At 41.4% G+C, this 19641-nt stretch overlaps 1 protein-coding gene and 1 long non-coding RNA gene across 3 annotated transcripts in view; one reads left to right on the top strand and one right to left on the bottom strand.

Annotated features, from left to right (window-relative positions):
- The window catches only part of Spata16 (spermatogenesis associated 16), a 285586-nt gene extending 280009 nt beyond the window's left edge, over positions 1 to 5577 (top strand). For both annotated transcript variants that reach the window (XM_040754606.1, XM_040754605.1), the window contains one exon: positions 5298 to 5577. In XM_040754606.1, the coding sequence (XP_040610540.1) occupies positions 5298 to 5420 (123 nt within the window). In that variant the 3' untranslated portion in view covers positions 5421 to 5577. The remainder of the gene's footprint in view (positions 1 to 5297) is intronic.
- LOC110340827 overlaps positions 1 to 19641 on the bottom strand; it is a 62228-nt gene that overhangs the window by 19915 nt on the left and 22672 nt on the right. The gene's annotated exons all lie outside the window — the stretch shown is intronic.

Raw genomic sequence — 19641 nt, 5'->3', positions numbered from 1 at the left:
TACTTGGCTTGCTCTTCTTCATTATAGATCTGCCTAAGAATGGCCACTAATAACCACATGACACGGGCTGTCTTGAACTCTCCTCTGCCAGTGTCATTTATACAAACATCCTCAATTTAGGTTCAGGTAAATTTTTAGGACAAAGACAAAATGTAGCCACATTCTTTGCTAAAATATCACCAGAAAAGTCTCTAGGCCACTCTAATATTCTTCCCCTCTGAAACATCTTGATCTAGGCTGCCACAGTTCAAATTGTCCTCAGCACTGTCTTCTACATCCCTACTAAGATGGTCCATTAATTCCCACTTAAAGTACCTATCTGCTTTTCTAGTCCAACATCCCAAAGTCTTCCATAGTCGCCCCCAAAAAGAGCATGGTCAGGACTGTCCTAGTACCAACTTCGGTCTTAGTCACTATTCTATCGCTGTGAAGAGACACCATGACCTCAGCAACTCTTATAAAAGAATACACTTAATTGGGGATTGCTTATAATTTTGGAGGTTTAGTCCATTATCACCATAACATGGAGAATGGCACAATTCAGGCAGGTACTAGGATAGTAGCTAAGAGCTACGTCCTGATCGAGAGAGAGAGAGAGAGAGAGAGAGAGAGAGAGAGAGAGAGAGAGAGACTGAGCCTGGCTTGGGCTTTTAAAACATCAAAGCCCACCTCCAGTGACACACTTCCTCCAGCATTGCAACACCTCCTAATTCTTTTCAAATAGTGCCACTCTCTGATAACTAAGCATTCAAATATATAAGCCTATGGAGGCCATTCTTATTCAAACCATTAAAAAGAGAGAAAGGACATGAAGATGGTGAGGATATGTGCCAGAGGGAGTGTCTAGGAGAGTAAGAGGGGCCAGTTTAGGGTGCATAATATCAAGATACACTGTGCACATCTATTAAATTGTCAATGAATAAATAAAAATTAAAACTAAGTATTTAAAATACTAGAAGTTAAGATCTTAACAAAGTTCAAGAGAGACATAATATTAGTTTATGTTGAAACTTGTAATAATAGTATTTGGCATTGACAATTTATGACAATTTATCAACTCTTTGAAATATCAGATAACCAACACCCACTGCGTAGAATAGAGCCTGCCTTCCCCTGAAAACTTCAGTTCTCCTCAGTCAATCAGACACCCAGAATTCTCTGCAAGCACCATCAGTCCCTCACCCATGTCACTGCAGTGCCAAGTCAGCACTAGCACACACAAACACAAGGAAATGTTATCTGCCCATTTTGCAAATGGAAAAATTAGACTCAGAGTGGCCAAGCAGCCTGACACTGCTAAGCAAATAGATGTACCAAAAAGAGAGACTAAAAATATCTATGCCCCCAAACAAGCTCATTTTCTCTCTTTGTCACTTTCTTGTGTATTCCTTTGTGTTTTATTTCCCTAAGGGCTTTATAAAAGTCTGTCATTTGCAATCTGTTCTTAGTTATGTGAATCTATTTTCCCTTCCACCATCATTTTTGCTTTTCTTGACTTAAAAAAGGAAAATAAAGACCCAGCTTTAATGAAACACTCTACAGTTCTCCTATCCTTCAGGAGTACAGAAACACAAATTGACTTACTTTACTGAATCCTGTGTCATTGGTGTAATAGTGTAATCTAAGGGAACGGTCCCACCTCTGAAAGTATGTCCGCATCCTTAGGACCAGACTACCCAGATCTCATATGAGTCCAAGTCAGGGAATTTTATGACTGGGTGTGGCCTTGGCATTATCTGAGATACTTCTTATAATATAAAACATCAGTAAGACCTGAAGCCCAGAAAGCACACAGAACAAGGATATAATAAGCCAAGCCAAGAACATTATATGCTCACTGAGTCATCACTGGGGCTGTTTTGAACATGCCAAGTATACCAGCTGCTTATTGCTTGCCTTGACAGCAATGGGCTGTGGACATGATGATGTCTGTTTACCCTACAAGGGAAAAGAAAGTCCCCTGTTACATGGAATACCTGTATCCATTGGAGGGTAGGAAATAACACTGGTTTCTGAGTCTCCTTGACTCTCTTACTAGAAATTGAAGGGTTGTTGGAGGTCTGTCATATCCTATATTCTGGGAATCACAATATGGGATTTAGCTTCACAAAACAGATGTTATATAAGTTGAATTAAAAACTTGTAACATTGGGGCCAGAGAGATGTGTGGTGATATATTGTTTATGATCTAATAAAGCTTACCTGAAGATCAGAATGCAAAGCTAGCCATAGTCACAGAAGCTGGAGAGTGGTGGCACACATCTTTAATCCTAGGACTCAGGAGACAGAGGCAGATGGATCTCTGTGAGTTCAAGGCCACCCTGGGCTACATGAGATTGAATCACTCTAAAGAAGAAACAGAGCTCACACCTTTAATCCCAGCACTAGAGAGAATATAAGGAGCTCAGTGGAGTGTCAGGAGCAGTCTGAGATATAGTGATAGCAGTACAGTCTGGAGATGCAATCTGAGGTTTGGAGGATCTCCCCTTCCATCTGATCCTTAGTAGAGATGAGAGCTCTCTGGTGGCTGGCTGCTTTGCTTCTCTGATCATCAGCTTGAATTCCAATATCTGTCTCTGGGTTTTTATTATTCATGCTGCAGAGATGAGTTAAGAACTTAAAAGCTCTTATAGAGGACCAGGGTTTGAGTCCCATCACCCACATTGTGGCTCACAGCCATCTGAATTGCCAGCTACAGAGAATCCAACACCCTCTTCTGGCCTCTGAGAGCACCAGGCACACACATGGTGTATATATACATGCAGGCAAAACATTCATACACATAAAATTAATCTAAAACCTTTTTGTAAATAATGTGCAATGTGCAGAAATGAAAGAACGGCTGAAGGAATGCATTACTAAGACCCAATGTGGGCGGTCTGATAGAGGAAGAGTCCACAGAGGCATTGACATCTATCCATCAGTGCAAAGGAAATGGGGTCCCCTAGAAGGCAGAGCCCCAGGAGTGGCAAGGGTACAGAGGCACCTGATATGTTAGAGTAACTGAGAGATGTGTCACAGGACTATAGCAGATCGAGTGGTGGCTGGCAGCACATGGATCAGGTCCACTGGGATCAGTGTGCGCCCCATGGAATCCATTTAAAGTATTTTAACCAAGACAGACATGGCCAGGTTTATTTTAAAGGGATCATTGCAGTGTCAATGTGATATTAACAGAGAGAGCAGCATGTGACAGACTGGGTGGGACATGCGCGTAGTCATAGCAATGCTCAACCTAGACCGATTGGCTCTGGCTTCTCTTCACTACCACCCTGGCTGGGCTTGCATTTTTCTTTATTTTCTCTTGTTTTTTTTTTTCTCCCTAAGATAGGATCTCCTTTAGCTGGCTTTCAACTTATAAACTTCCTGGCTCAGACTCCCCAGTGGTGAGATTACTGGTTTGTGTAACCACATTCAGATATCTTTGTCTTTTTTTTTTAATGAAGGGGAGCCCATTTGGTCAACAGTGCTCTTATTAAAACAATAGCCAAAGACAAAAATGAAAGCAGCACTCACTTTTGAATGATTTATTTATTTTTCTTGTTGGAGAAGGCTTGTTTTTGTTGAAGTATAATTGTCATTTCAAATTGTATTTGAGCCAATTGGGACCGCTGTAATTGTAGAGAAGTTGACAATGACACATTGTCAATGCAAATAACAGGGAGGAGTCACCAACTCAACTACCAAAGAGATGGTGGCATCAACCATTGTTTGTTTTGATCATACTTAATGACTGGTCTGGTTTGTTGCTGTTGTTGTTTTTCGTTTTGTTTTTATGCACTAGTTCCCTGAAAATACATGTAAAATACATGGAATACATAAAATAGTGACTTGATTTCAGCCTATTTTGATGATTCCTTCAGGGACAAGACATCATAAATGACAATGTGCTTTTAGAGACATTTACCTGATATAACTTCAAAAAAGGTTCTGGGAAAGAGTTGCTTTGCATAAGTAAGCTATCTGTTTTCCTAAGGAACCCAGTCGAAGTTTATGTCACCCGGAGTGATGTGTCCTAAAGATAACATGCAGACCAGTGCAGCCATTTATTACTCCCCCTTTGACAATCCGAATTATCTTTTGGGTATAGCCCTGAATGATAAATCAGACGGTCTAAGAGCAGGACTCAAATTGGAAAATTGAAGTTCTAAGTGCTTTTATCTTAAGTAGATAGTACCTTGAATAGTAAGTGCCCCAGCTCTGAGCTAAGTTAATGACAATGGCTCTGTAGTGAGTGATGTTCGGCTAATCCACTGTGCAGCTCCTGGGAGGCAAGGCTAAGTATGAATTGTATCTACTGACTTTACTGAGAGCCCAATTCAGCATAGATGGAAAAATTTATCCTATAGTTCTTCAAACAAATATTACCTACCACTGGATAATTGCAGAAATTCCTTGAAAAAGATGAATTTTTCTTTTCTCAAGAGTTATTATTCTGTGTGTCATTGTTTCGCCTTATTCCTAAGATGTGGCTTTTTTTTTTAAGAAAATGTACTTTCAAATTTCTCTTTCAATTTCAAGGAGCAATGGCTCCTGCCAAGACATTGTGGAATGTCCAGTTTTTTCCAGTATTAGCCAGGGTCCTATTATAGTAATGCTAGACTCACTAACTTTGAGGGAGCAGATTCACTTTCTCTCTCAGTTTCTATAATGACCTAGAGAAAACTGCTGTGGTTACATTTTCACCATGCATTCTTTTGAAATCCATTGATTCATTGATTGCCAGAAACAACATGGATGTGATAAGCCTCTCCATCACCCCTGAGTAGAAAAGCCAACCCCAACCCCTACATGCCTGCTGAGTACAGCAAGAGAGCCGGAAATGAAAATCTACCAGTGCTGTCTCTGCTCATTGTGCTTGAACAAGTCCTGTGGCTGTGACTGTATTTTAATTCTTCATTTTCATAGGTTTCCAAGGCTCAGCATTGGTTACTTTTACCATTGTTGTAACCAAACACCTCAAGAGAAGCAGTTTAAGAGGGCAGGGTTCTATTTTGGCACATAGTTTAAGAAGTGATGGAGTCTGCCATGACAGGAAAGCATGGATCCTGGAGCAGGAAGCAGCTGATAACACTGTATCTAAATCCCGGCAGCAGAGTGCAGACAAGCGTCAAACCTCAAACCTCACTGGAACTTCCCCACTTCCTTTAATGAGCCTCCACCTTTTAAATGGTCCACGACCTTGGAAAATAGGACCACTAGCTGGGGAGTCAGGGTTCAAACACAGCAGCCTTTGGAAAAATTCACATTCATCCAAGAAACCAACAAAAAACCCTCTTTCTGTTTTTCTCTTCCAGGTCGGACGAATTGAAGACTTTCTGTACCAACTAGAAGACAACTTCCTAAAAACTAAGAAGCTGAGAACTGCTCGAAGGCAGAAAACAAAAATGAAGAGGCTTCAAACTGTGCAACAAAGCTAGACTCTAGGAAGGAGGTTGACCAAGGAGTGCTGAGCAGCTGAGGTGAAGGGCATCTGCGTGGCAAAGGCCATCACCAAAGCACATCCTTGCCAAAGACAGTCTATGCTTCATGGATTTCAACTGGTAGCATTAAATGTTCTCAACGTGTTTAACTTGACTAATGTTCAAATTCTCATTGTTTGAAAGGTTCATGTAATAACCACAGCCACCCCCTTTACCTGACTTGTTCTTCCAGACTAGACTAAGGTATTCCAGGTCTACTCAAGGATGCTCATATTCTTGTATGCCCATTTAAAATGGCAAAGCTGATAGTATACTTTCTCAGTCCTTAAGGATATGACTATATGTGGTTTAGCTGATACTATCAGTTCTCTCACTGAAATCCCCAGTCCTTCCTCTGAATCTTTTATGTTGCATTTCACCTGCTCTTTAGGCAAAAAATAGATTCACACATTTGACATGATGAAGAATCTGTAGCTATCATGAGAGACTCCAATTAATGCCTATAAGAGGACTTAGAAATAGGGATAATAGGCAGGACCTAGACAAAAAGTAGCATAAACACGTAAGTACAGGTTATAAATATTGGGAATAATAAATAAGGTCGCATAGTACCTTCATAATAAGATTATGAAATGAAAGAGGAGTACCGAGCATGTCTTGATGCAATGTGATGGTGAAGGAACAGATTAAAAGCTTGCCCTTAACATATGGGAGGTTTATATATTCATAAAAATTCAAGGCATAAATGTTGAAACAATCAGGATTTGAATTCTCTGGGAAAGATTTGTTCAACTCCTATTTTTATCAAACAGTACCATTTTGTCACCAATTCTACAGGAAACCTACCTCCATTGCTAACCTCCTCTCCCATCAGTTATTAATAGAATAATAATCAATTAAAGACAGTGAATGTTAAGAAGCTCCTTTTTATTTATAAGCTCATACCAGAACATTCTAATTCCTATAAGCACTGGAGAACTATTTTCTTTTATGAACATGAATCTAACTGAATGAGAGAAGCCCTCTCATCTGACTGATGTCCAGAAATTCCATATTGGGGTGGGCAGACTGAAGGAATATCCCAGTGGGCAAGAAAGGGACCTGAATTTGGACCCACAGCATTTGTGTAAAACTCTGGGTGTATTGCCATGAGTGAGGAGGTAGAGACAGGATGGAGAGAACTACAGAAGAATCTCCCTGATGAACATTGAGGCAAAAATACTCAATAAAATACTGATCAATCGAATCCAAAAACATATGAGAAAAATCATCCACCATGATCAAGTAAGTGTCATCCTAGAGATGCAGGGATGGTTCAACATAGGAAAATCCATTAATGTAATCCACCATATAAGCAAAATGAAAAGGAAAAAAATCACATGATCCTTCTGAAAGTGCGTGTCAGCTAGGAGGCTTGTGCAGGCTTTAGGGCCTCTGGCAGTAGAACCAGTATTTATCCCTATCTCAGGAAGGTATTTCAGGAGCACATTCCCAATGGAGGGATATTCTCTTAGCCTAGATACATGGGGGAAGGCCTAGGCCCAGACCTAAATTATTTGAGAGAGTCTGATGATCCCTCAAGGAGAGAACTTCAACATCCATGGGGAGTGGATGGGGAATGGGATGAAGGGGTTGGTGTTGGACATGGGAAGATGGAAGGGAGAGGGAATTGGGATTGATATGGAAAATAAGACTGTTTCTCATTTAAATACAATTTATCAAAAAAAGAAGGATACCTAGACCTAGGGAAGCAATGCTTTGTCAGTGGTAGGGGCCAGTACCATGGAAGGGAGTTCAGGTTGGGTCTTTCATTATGGAATAGGCTGGAGAACTCTGTTAAGACCAATCAGTCTGGGGCCCAGGGAACTGATCTCCTCTGAGCTGTAAACTTATTCCCTGGACCTCTTTTGGTAGCTGTGGTAGTTTGAATGTAATTGGCCCCCATAATCTCATTGGGAGTGGCACTATTAGGTGTGGCTTGTTGAAGTGGGTGTGGACCTGTTGGAGAAAGTGTGTCACTGTGAGGGCAGCCTTTGAAGTTTCCTATGCTCAGGATACCACCCAGTTGTCTTCCTTTTGCCTGCAAGATGTACAGCTCTCAGCTCCAGCACCACATCTGCCCCCCATGCCATGCTCCCTGTCTTGATGATAATGGACTGAACCCCTGAAACTGTGAGTGATCCACCCCAGTTAAATGCTTTCTTTATAAGAGTTGTGTCATCATGGTGTCTCTTCACAGCAATAAAAACCCTAACTAAAAAAAAAAACAAACAAAAGGAAAGCACTCACTGTAAATCTATTACCTCCACATGGACACAGTGTGTGCACACACAACACACACACACACACACAAATTGAAAGTCAAAGTTCAACTTGTAAGAAACATGGTGTTCTCTGGCACTTCCTTAAAAGCGAAGATAGGAAATTAAGAAGCATACTATTTTCTCTTTTAAGACCTATTTTTGACTCTAGGATCTCCTGGCCTAGAGACTGCAGGCAGGTTGACTTTCCCCCTGCAGACAAAGCAACCCCGAGTCTGCTACTCCTGCCCCAACTTCTGCTTGCCCACTCTGGGACCTCCTAGCCTGGGGACTGCAGGCAAGTCGACTTGCCCTGGGCAGACCAAGTATACGGGAGTCTGCTGACATTGCAGTGCTAGTCCTGCATGCACCCACTGGGACAGGGAGTGTCTCAGACCCACCTGCACCCACCGTGAGAACCATCAGGGTATCTGACCTGCTTGCACCCACCAGGGGGGGAAGAGATCCCACCTGCACCTACTGGAAGAAAGGATGGGAAAATGACAATAAAATAGCACATTCAACAACAAAGAAAACAATATGGTGCCACCAGACTGTAGGGACTCTACACCAAAAAGATGTGAACATCCCAACACAGATGAAGCAGAAAAGAACAACCTTAAAAACAACTACATGAAGATGATAGAGACCCTAAAAGAGGAAATGATAAAATCCTTTAAAGAAATGGAAGAAAATACAAACCAAACATTGAAAGAAACAATTCAAACAGTGCAAGGTTTGAAAGCTTAAATAAAGACAATAAAAAAATAAATAAACACAGTCTGAGGGAATGTTGGAATTAGAAAAGATGGGTAAATGATCAGGAACTACAGATGTAAGCATAACCAACAGAATTCAAGAGAAGGAATAGAAATCTCAGGCATTGAAGATACACTAAGAGAGATATATTTATGGACAAAACAAAACCTTAAGTGTAACAAATTCCTAACATAAAATATCCAGGAAATACAGTACACCACGAAAAGGCCAACCCTAAGAATAATAGGTATAGAAGAGGGTAAAGAAACCCAACTCAAATGTGCAGAAAACATATTCAACAAAATCATAGAAGAAAACTTTCCCAACCTAAAGAAGGACATGCCAATGAAAGTACAAGAAGCCTACAAACACCAAATAGAGAAGACAACAAAAAAGCCCCCTTGAAACATATAATCAAAACACCAAACATACAGAATAAAGAAAGAATATTAAGAGCAGTAAAGGAAAAGGGCAAATAACATATAAAGGCAAACCTATCAGAATTACAACTGACTTCTCTGAAAGCCAGAAGGTCCTGGATATTCTACAAACACTAAGAGATCAAGATGCCAGCCTAGACTACTATACCCAACAAAACATTCAGTCACTATAAATGGAGAAAACAAGATATTCCACAACAAAACAAGATTTACAAAATACATATCCACTAATCCAGCCCTACAGAAAGTACTGGAAGGAAAACTCCAACCTAAGGAAGTTAGCTACACTCACAAAAACATGGGCAATAGATAATGCCACTTTACCAAAAGCCAAAAGAAAAAGTAGGGTGAATCCACACACAATACTAACAACAACAAATCCACAACAAACAAGAATTAACACTCAATTGTCCTTAACTTCCCTCAATATTAATTGCCTTAACTCACCTATAAAAAGACACAGGCTAACAGAATGGATACAAACATGGAATCCATCCTTCTGCTGTATACAAGAATCACACCTCAACTTCAAAGACAGATGTTACTTCAGAGTAAAGGGTTAGGATAAGATTTTCCAATCAAATGGACCAAAAAAACAAGCTGGGGCAGCTATCCTAATATCTAACAAATTAGACTTCAAACTAAAATCAATCAAAAGAGATAATGAAGGACATTTCATATTCATCACAGGGAAAATGCATCAGAAAGAAGTCTCAATTCTGAACATCTATGCCCCAAACACTAAGGCACCCACGTTCATATAAGAAACATTACTAAAACTCAAACCACACATAAGACCTCACACAGTTATATTGGGAGACTTCAACACTCCATGCTCACCACTAGACAGGACTACAAGACAGAAACTTAACAAAAAAACAAATGAACTAACAAAAGTAATGAATCAATTGGGATTAACAAACATCTATAGAATATTCCATCCAAACACAAAAGAATATACCTTCTCAGCGCCACATGGAACCTTCTCTAAAATTGAACACCTACTCGGCAACATAGCAAACCTCAACAGATACAAAAAAATGGAATAGCCCCCTGTATCCTATCGGATCAGCACAGTTTAAAGTTAGTTAGAATTCAACAACAACACAAATTGCAGAAACCCTACAAACTCATGGAAATTGAATAATGCACAATTGCACCATTCCTGGGTCAAGGAAGAAATAAAAAAGAAATTAAAGAATTCCTAGAATTCAGCAAGAATGAAAATGTGGGAACACCAGACCTTGAGCAGAGACCCACTTCCCCTTCTGCCTGGGAGTAGGCAGTTGTAAGACAATGTTTAGTAAAAACATGTTTACTAAAAACGATACAATAAGTTCCTGGCCACTTCCCCTTCTGCCTGGGAGTAGGCAGCTGTAAGACAATGTTTAGTAAAAACATATTTACTAAAAATGATACAATAAGTTCCTGGGAAAGGCCTTCCCACGGAAACCGCCCTGACCTCGACCTTGTCCAGAGACTAACCGCACCTTCAAAAACCCACACACATCCACCTCTGGTGTCAGAGCAGAACCAGCCAGGGTAGAGGAGAGAGCAGAAGCTTCTCTGGTGGGAGCTTTTCTCAGGAAGTTTTTCTTGAACCTTTTTGGAGCCTGTTTAAAGTTCTCTTTATATCGTTGAACGAGTCTCTGTGTTGTCAATCCCCGACACCCTCCGCACGTTCTCGGACACAGGCCACGCAGCAGACGTGACAATTGGAGGTCCCACTGAGATCGTGAAAGCGAGGTAAGTGGACGGGGTTAAGAAACTATGGGGAATAGTTCCGGGAAGCTAGAATCATTACAGTATCAACTAAAAAAGTTACTTAAAGAACATGGGACTGCAGTCAAGTCTAAAACCCTAGAAGGCTTTCTAAAATCCATCGAACGAGCCAGTCCATGGTTCATTACTGGGGAAGCTTAAATATTCCAGATTGGGAGGAGGTTCGCCGTGATCTTCATAGACTTTTACGAAAAGAGGGATCTGAGTCCTTGCCCCCTACGACATTCTCCTTATGGAGATTAGTGAGGGGAGCACTTTTGACAGATAAGGTTCGTCACTGCCAGGTAGTTCAGGACACAAAAGAGGCTTTTTTAGAGTTACAAGAGACTGAGACTCAAGCCTCCTTGAGTTCAGGGGCAGAGAGTGATGATGAAGAGATCGTGACTGAAACTAGAGGCTCCATTGTTAGTGAGGATGAGGAGGAGTCTCTTAGTAACAACAAAAAAATGGGTAGAGATCTCCGGGCGCGACCCAAAAAGAAGGACTCCGGTCAGAATCGGTTATATCCTTCTCTATCAGACCTAGAAAATGGAAGTAGCTCAGACTCAGACTCGTCACAGTCTGAAAAGGAACGGTTACTTGCTGAGATCGTGGCCCTTAAAAAAGAACTAAAAAAGATTCGAATTAAGGAAAGACAGGACAGGGAGAGAAACCCTTCCCCATACTCTGAAAAAAGGACTCCTCCTATGAGATAACCCAGTCCTTCTCGGACCTGGAGGGAAGACCCAGAGGAGGGGTCCAATGCTGCCCGGTGGTGGCCCCAGTAATGGAAGTTCCAGATCCGAACAATTCTGGACAGGTCATTCGGCATCATAACCCTTTAAATTTTAAGGATATAAAACAACTTAAAGAGGCAACTTTAAATTATGGAGCACAGGCTCCCTTTACACTTTCCTTAATGGAATCTTTTGCGTCTCTTAATTTGACACCTGGCGATTGGCAGCAGCTTTGCAGAGCAGCTCTGTCGGGGGGAGATTATTTGATTTGGAGAGGTAAGTTTCAGGAAAGATGCAGCCAGACAGCCCAAAGGAATGCACAGGCCGGACAGCCCCAGAGAAATGTGGAGATGCTTACCGGGAGTGGTCAATATGCCACCATTCAGCAACAAATGCAATATGACATCGCAGTCTATGCCCAAGTGGCAGCAGCGGCCCAAGGGGCTTGGAAAGCATTGCCTTCCAAGGAAGGAGGGGATCATCTGTCCAAAATCCTTCAAGGACCTTCTGAACCTTTTCAAGACTTCGTAGACTGTCTCAGTCAGGTAGCAGAAAGAATATTTGGGGGCATTGGGCCTGCGATGCCAGTCATAAAGCAGATGGCATTTGAAAATGCAAATAAATATTGTAAGGAAGCCCTTCGCCCCTATCGCAATAAAAGTTTAAATGACTATATCCGGATCTGTAGGGACATTGATGGGAACTTCATCCAGGGCCAAGTGTTAGCTGCTGCTATTCGGCCCCAAGTGGGGAAAGAAAGACCTACTCTGGGAGGGAGAAAAACATGTTTTAGCTGCGGTAGGGAGGGACACTTCCGTAGAGAGTGCCCTCAAAATAGTACTACGGGTCTCAAGAGACCTGGTTTATGCCCCCGTTGTCGAAGGGGATATCATTGGGCCAATAACTGCTACTCTAAAACTGACAGGGAGGGAAATTTCCTTTCTGCTAATAATAATCAGGGAAACGGGAGGAGGGCCCCGCCCCAGGGCCCCAAAACCAATGTGTACGGGGCAATGACCCCTGCTCTGGGCAGTGGCAGGACTCATTTTCTCCCCCAGAGCAACCCCTTCATATCTCAGACCTCCTTAGAGCCACCTCAGGGAGTGCAGGATTGGACCTCGCTCCCTCTGCCCGGGCAATCCTAACACCGGAAATGGGGATCCAGGCCCTCCCTACTGGGGTGCATGGGCCATTGCCCCCAGGCACGGTCGGACTACTCTTGGGACGGTCCAGTACTATTCTTTGAGGCATCCAGGTACACCCCGGTGTTATAGACCAGGATAGTGAGGTGGAGATTAAAATAATGACATCAGTGGGCAGTGGGGTTGTTGCCATCCCTTCAGGAAAACGGATTGCTCAGTTACTCCTTCTCCCTACAGCTCCTTGTGAGGCTAGAAAAATTAAAGAGAAAAGGGGCAACCAAGGTTTTGGAAGTACCGGCCCGGCAGCATTTTGGGTAGCCACTATGGAGAACCGCCCCCAGCTTACATTAAAGATAGAAGGCAAGTCCTTTAGGGGCGTCTTAGATTCTGGGGCAGATTTCTCTGTCCTCTCAGATAAATTCTGGCCCCCCGCCTGGCCGAAAGAGGAAGGGACAGTGACCCTCCAGGGAATAGGACAGGCTGTGCCCCAAAAAAGCCTCAGAATCTTAAAGTGGCAAGACTCTGAAGGCCACACAGGGCTTTTCCAGCCATATGTTTTGCCTGGCCTCCCTATTAACCTCTGGGGACGGGACCTCATGCAAGAAATGGGAGTGGTCCTCACCACCCAGGCACCCAAGTCCAAAAGCTGGGGCCCCCAGATGACGCAAGGGAGGGGCTGGAGCCCGGGGAGGGAACTAGGTAAACTAGAACAGGGAGAGGTTTGCCCTGTGGCATCCCTCCCTTTGGAGACCAGGGCCCCAGGGGATAGGAAGGGTTTTGGTCATTTTTGAGGGAACCTGAGAGATCTAAAAGGCTGGCCAGTAAGGCTATGCGGATGTGTTAAAAAGGGGTACCAAGCTAGGGGTACCTGATTAAATCTCCAGGCCTTCCCCTGACACCAAGGTCAGGAAAGAAAGGGGAACCTGAGAGATCACCCTCAGTTGGAGGATGGATTAAAAGTGAGTAAATTGAAAATTGGTAACGGTTAATAAAGGAGGTACTGGTATTAAGTAAAAGAAAAAGAAAAAGACAAAGGTATATGGAATGGAAAATTTTGTTTATATTTAAGTTCTATTTTGTGAGTCATCTCTAAAAACTTTTGGCCAAAAGCCTGGCCTCTCCACCTTGCATCTACAGAGTTACAAGGAGTAGGTACGGCTGTACCCCATGACTGTAGCTCAAATGGAGGAATGATAAAAACATATAGGACTTTTTAACCTTTTTAGTTCAAGGATTGGCTGAAGTTGTTCTTTTACATAGATTTCAATTAAGGAAGCTTCATTGCAACAGATTAATCATGACCTAGGGAAAAAGGATGACTGAAAGATGCATGTATGTTCTGAATGTATGGTGTGGCCACACCGGTATGTATGAAATGTGATTGTGAGTGCGTGAGTGTGAACTGCTTATATGATTAAAAGGATACTTAAATCCCTTCAAAAATAGTTAAGAAGCTACCTAGATTGCTTTAAATATAGCCAAAAGGAACATCCAGCCAGTCTGTTAATGTTTTAACAGAAAATTTAAGATGCAAATGAGGCCTTGTCAGCTAGTGAGAGCTCTACAGGTTAGATTGGGAAAGACTGCTTACAGACTTCAAATAATTTTCAAAAGTTATTTGGACACAGTATAGTTTACAATCTTTGAGTGATTTTCAGAAGTTTTTGGGAAATATTTAATGGATATGTCCTTTTTAATGGGCATCTACAAATAATCTAAGTAGTAATCCCAATTTACCTAGATAGTTAACCAAGGAGGGTAGACAAATCCTTCTACTGTTATGGCCCAGCTTCAACAGTTCAAAAAAAATTTTTTTTAGAAAATAAAAAAGGAGAAATAATGCCCCCAGTCCCCACATGACTCATCAAATAATACACTCCTCATTTAAAAATTTTATAATGTGAATGCCAGTGAGTTTCAGACAGATTCTGGCATGATGGAACTTGAGCAACCATTGCTCAGGTCAAATGGAGACATCCATACACTAGACAGTGGAGAAGACCCTAATTTGGGGTCGAGGGCATGTTTGTGTTTTCTTGCAGGAAAAGAATAAAGCTTCGGAAGCTGTCAGACCATTTAGTGAGATGCATGGAGCAGAGAAAAACTGGACCTGAGACCATGGGAGCCTACCTAAGCCAGTTTGAGTGAGATCTCCTAAATCAGTGTTCCTGACCCTTGATGTCATCGAATCTACAGCCCAAGAAAGAAAGAAAACAGTCAGTTCGAGATTTCCAGTTTCTCAACAGACCTGCTGCATCAACCTTCCGGACCCATGAGTTTTCATCGTAAAGCCAACAGAGAAAAAAGGACCCATTTAAAGCATTTGGACATTGATATGGACTATGATGAGTGGCAAAAGCCTCTTTTCAATATTTGAACAGGACATGGTCACTTGAAATATCAGACTTGATGGTTCCTATTTCTGGAATCACGACTAGGCCAGTGTATTTTTCTGGAGAAATGCAACTTGTCCTAATGCGACAACTATTGTTCATATTTTTCGTAATGCTACATGTGTAACATCAATGATTGTACCTAATGTATCTGTGCAAGTGCACTTTCTAAATGCTTTCCTGAGCAGATCTTGAAACGATTGGAAACTTTATCAAATTGTAAATGTAAATCACATGTGGGTTACCCTTGTAACAAAATGTAAATCACGTGCAGGTTACCTTTGTAACAGACGAAGGCTGGTAGTTATGGCCCAGATCTGGTGATGGGTATGGTGATGGAGAGGCACTATGTCGATGGGGGTCCTGGAAATGGTGGCAGTGGCGGTAGGCATTCTGGCTTTATGCCGAGCTCAAACGTGCCTTGTTCCAGAGGCAAGAGATCCGTAACCAAGTATTGCTTAGCTTAGCCCATGGCAATCCCGATAGCCATGAAGGTTGGTTACAGATGATTTAAGGTTGGGGTATCTTCGATGACGGGCAACCTGTGGGGAAGACCCCTCCCACCTAAAACAGGGGTTCAAGGTCCCCCAAAGACGGGAAAGGGAGGGTGACCCTACTTGACCTAAGCCAGGAATGCCTCATTTGAAAATAAAAAGGGGTGAATTGTGGGAACACCAGACCTTGAGCAGAGACCCACTTCCCCTTCTGCCTGGGAGTAGGCAGCTGTAAGACAATGTTTAGTAAAAACATGTTTACTAAAAACGATACAATAAGTTCCTGGCCACTTCCCCTTCTGCCTGGGAGTAGGCAGCTGTAAGACAATGTTTAGTAAAAACATGTTTACTAAAAATGATACAATAAGTTCCTGGGAAAGGCCTTCCCACGGAAACCGCCCTGACCTCGACCTTGTCCAGAGACTAACCGCACCTTCAAAAACCCACACACATCCACCTCTGGTGTCAGAGCAGAACCAGCCAGGGTAGAGGAGAGAGCAGAAGCTTCTCTGGTGGGAGCTTTTCTTAGGAAGTTTTTCTTGAACCTTTTTGGAGCCTGTTTAAAGTTCTCTTTATATCGTTGAACGAGTCTCTGTGTTGTCAATCCCCGACACCCTCCGCACGTTCTCGGACACAGGCCACGCAGCAGACATGACAATAGCACAGTTTAAAGTTAGTTAGAATTCAACAACAACACAAATTGCAGAAACCCTACAAACTCATGGAAATTGAATAATGCACAATTGCACCATTCCTGGGTCAAGGAAGAAATAAAAAAGAAATTAAAGAATTCCTAGAATTCAGCAAGAATGAAAACACAACATACCCAAACCTTTGGTATGGGACACTTTGAAAGCAGTGCTGAGAAGAAAGTTCATAGCACTAACTGCCCACACGAAGAAACTGGAGAATAGTCACACCAGAAATTAGCAGCACATTTGAAAGCTCTAGAACAAAAAGAAGCAAACTCACTGCAGAGTAGTAGACTCCAGGAAATAATCAACTTGAGGACTGAAATTAATAAAGTAGAAACAAAGAAAACAATACAAAGAATCAATATAACAAAGAGTTGATTCTTTCAGAAAATCAACAAGATAGACAAACTTTTATCAAACCTAACCAAAAGGTAGAGAGAGAACATGCTAATTAACAAAATCAGAAATGAAAAGGGGGACATAACAATGGACATTGAGGAAATCCAGAAAATCTTCAGGTCATAATCCACAAAATTCAAAAATTTAAAGGAAGTGGAAAATTTTCTGGATAGATATTACTTACCAAAATTAAATCAAGAACAGATAAGCAATTTAAACAGACCTATAGCCCCTTATGAAATAGAAGCAGTGATCAAAAGTTTTCCAATAAAAAAGTCCAGGGCCAGATGGCTTCAGTGCATAATTCTACCAGAAATGCAAAGAAGAGCTAATACCAATACTCCTCAAATTGTTCCACACAATAGAAGAAGAAGGGTCGTTGCCAAACACTTTTTATGAGGCTTCAATAACCTTGGTACCCAAGTCACACAAGGAAACACCTAAAAAAGAGAACTACAAACCAATATCCCTCATGAAACTTGATGAAAAAAATACTCAATAAAATACTGGCAAATCGAATCCAAGAACACATCAGAAAAATAATCCACCAGGCAGGAAGTTCAACATAAGAAACTTCATCAATGTAATAGACCATATAAACAAACTGAGAAAGAAAAACCACATGAACATCTATTTGCTGAAAAATCCTTTGACAAAATGCAACACACTTTCATGATAAATGTCCTAGAGAGATCAGGGAAAACAGGAACATACCTGAACATAATAAAAAGCAATATACAGCAAACCAACAGCCAACATCAAAGTAAATGGAGATAAACTCAAGACAATTCCTCTAAAATTAGTAACAAGACAAGGCTGTCCACTCTCTCCATACATCTTCAATATTGTACTTGAAATTCTAGTTAGAGCAATAAAACAACAAAAGGAAACCAAGGGGATACAAATTGGAAAGGAAGAAGTTGAACTTTCACTATTTGTGATGATATGATAATTTATATAAGTGACCCAAAAAACTCTACCAGAGAACTCCTGTCAGCAAAGTGACAGGATACAAGATTAACTAAAAAAAAATCAGTAGCCCTATTATATACAGAAGATAAATGGGCTGAGAAAGAAATCAGAGAAACATCACCCTTTACAATCACCACAAACAAAATCCTTGGGGTAACACTAATCAAACAAGTGAAAGACCTGTATTGCAAGAAATTTGAATCTTTAAAGAAAGAAAATAAAGAGGCCCTCAGAAAATGGAAAGATCTCCCATGCTCTTGGATAGGTAGGATCAACATAGTAAAAAACAGCAATCCTGCCAAAAGCAATCTACAGATTCAATGCAATCCCCATCAAAATACCAGCACAATTCTTCACAGACCTTGAAAGAACAATAATCAACTTTATATGGAAAAACAAAAGACCCAGGATAGCCAAAACAACCCTGTTCAACAAGGCAACATCCGGAGGCATCACCATTTCTGACTTCAAGCTGTATTACAGAGCTATAGTCCTGAAAACAGCTTGGTATTGGCACAAAAATAGACAGGTAGACCAATAGAATCAAACTGAAAACCCTAATGTTAACCCACACACCCACAAACAATTGCTTTTTGACAAAAAAAAAAGCTAAAATTATACAAAGGAAAAAGAAAGCATCTTCAACAAATGGTGCTTGCATAACTGGATGATGGCATGTAGAAGACTGCAGATTAGAGCCATATCTATCACTATGCACAAAACTTAAGTCCAAATGGATCAAAGACTTTAACATAAATCCAGCCACACTGAATCTCTTAGAAGACAATGTATGTGGTACCCTAGAATGAATTGATACAGAAGACTGCTTCCTGAACATAACACCAGTAACACAGACACTGAGATCAACAATTAATAAATGGGACCTCCTGAGACTGAGAAGCTTCGGTAAGGCAAAGGACACAGTCAACAAGACAAAAAGGCAGCCCACAGAATAGGAAAAGATATTCCCTAACTCCACATCTGACAGAGGGCTGATCTCCAAAATTTACAAAGAACTCTAGAAGTTAGTCACCAAAACAACAAATAATCCAATTAAAAAGTGGGACACAGAACTAAATAGAGAATTCTCAAAAGAGGAGTTTAAAATGGCTGATAGACACTTAAAGTGCTCAACATCCTTAGCCATCAGGGAAAGGCAAATCAAAACAACTCTAAGATACCATCTTACTCCTGTCATAATGTCTAAAATCAAAAACACCAATGATAGTTTATGCTGGAGAGGATGTGGAGAAAGGGGAGCACACCTCCACTGCTGGTGGGAGTGCCAACTTGTACAGCCACTTTGAAAATTAATATGGAGATTCCTTAGGAAAATGGGAATCAGTCTACCACAAGATCCAGGAATTCCATTCTTAGGCATATATTCAAAAGATGAACATTCATTCATACAACAAGGACATCTGTTCAACCATGTTCATAGCAACATTATTTGTAATAGCCAGAACCTAGAAGCAACCTAAATGCCCCTTCAACTGAAGAATGGATAGAAAAAATGTGGTACATTTACACAGTGGAGTACTGCTCAGCAGAAAAAAACAATGGAATCTTGAAATTCAAAGGCAAATGGATGGAACTAGAAGAAACCATCCTGAGTGAGGTAACTCAAGTCACAAAAAGACAAAAACGGTATGTACTCACTCATATATGGATTTAAGACATAGAGGAAAGGATTACCAGCCCACAATCCACACTACCAGAGAAGCTAGGAAACAAGGAGAACCCTAAGAAAGATATGCCTGGTCCCCCGGAGAAGGGTAAAGGGACAAGATCTCCTGAGCTGATGGGAGCATGGGGGAGGTGAGCGGGAGTTAGAAGAAAGAGAAGGGGAGAAGATGAGGGGAGAGGAGGATAGGAGAGAACAGGAAGATCGTTAGGGGAAGAATAGAGGTAAGCAAGAAAAGAAATACCATAATAGAGGGAACCATTATAGGTTTAAAGAGAAATCTGGCCATAGGGAAATGTCCAGAGATCTGCACAAGGTTGACACCAACTAACAATCTAAGCAATAGTGGAGAAGCTACCTAAAGCCCTTCTCCAATAATGAGACTGATGATTATCTTATATGCCATCCTAGAGCCTTCATCCAATAGCTGATGGAAGCAGAG

Source organism: Mesocricetus auratus, unplaced genomic scaffold (assembly GCF_017639785.1).
Source record: "Mesocricetus auratus isolate SY011 unplaced genomic scaffold, BCM_Maur_2.0 Super-Scaffold_100011, whole genome shotgun sequence".
Taxonomy (NCBI): Eukaryota; Metazoa; Chordata; class Mammalia; order Rodentia; family Cricetidae; genus Mesocricetus; species Mesocricetus auratus.
Note: the sequence above shows the minus strand (reverse complement) of the source record. Positions and strands in the feature narration are given on the sequence as shown.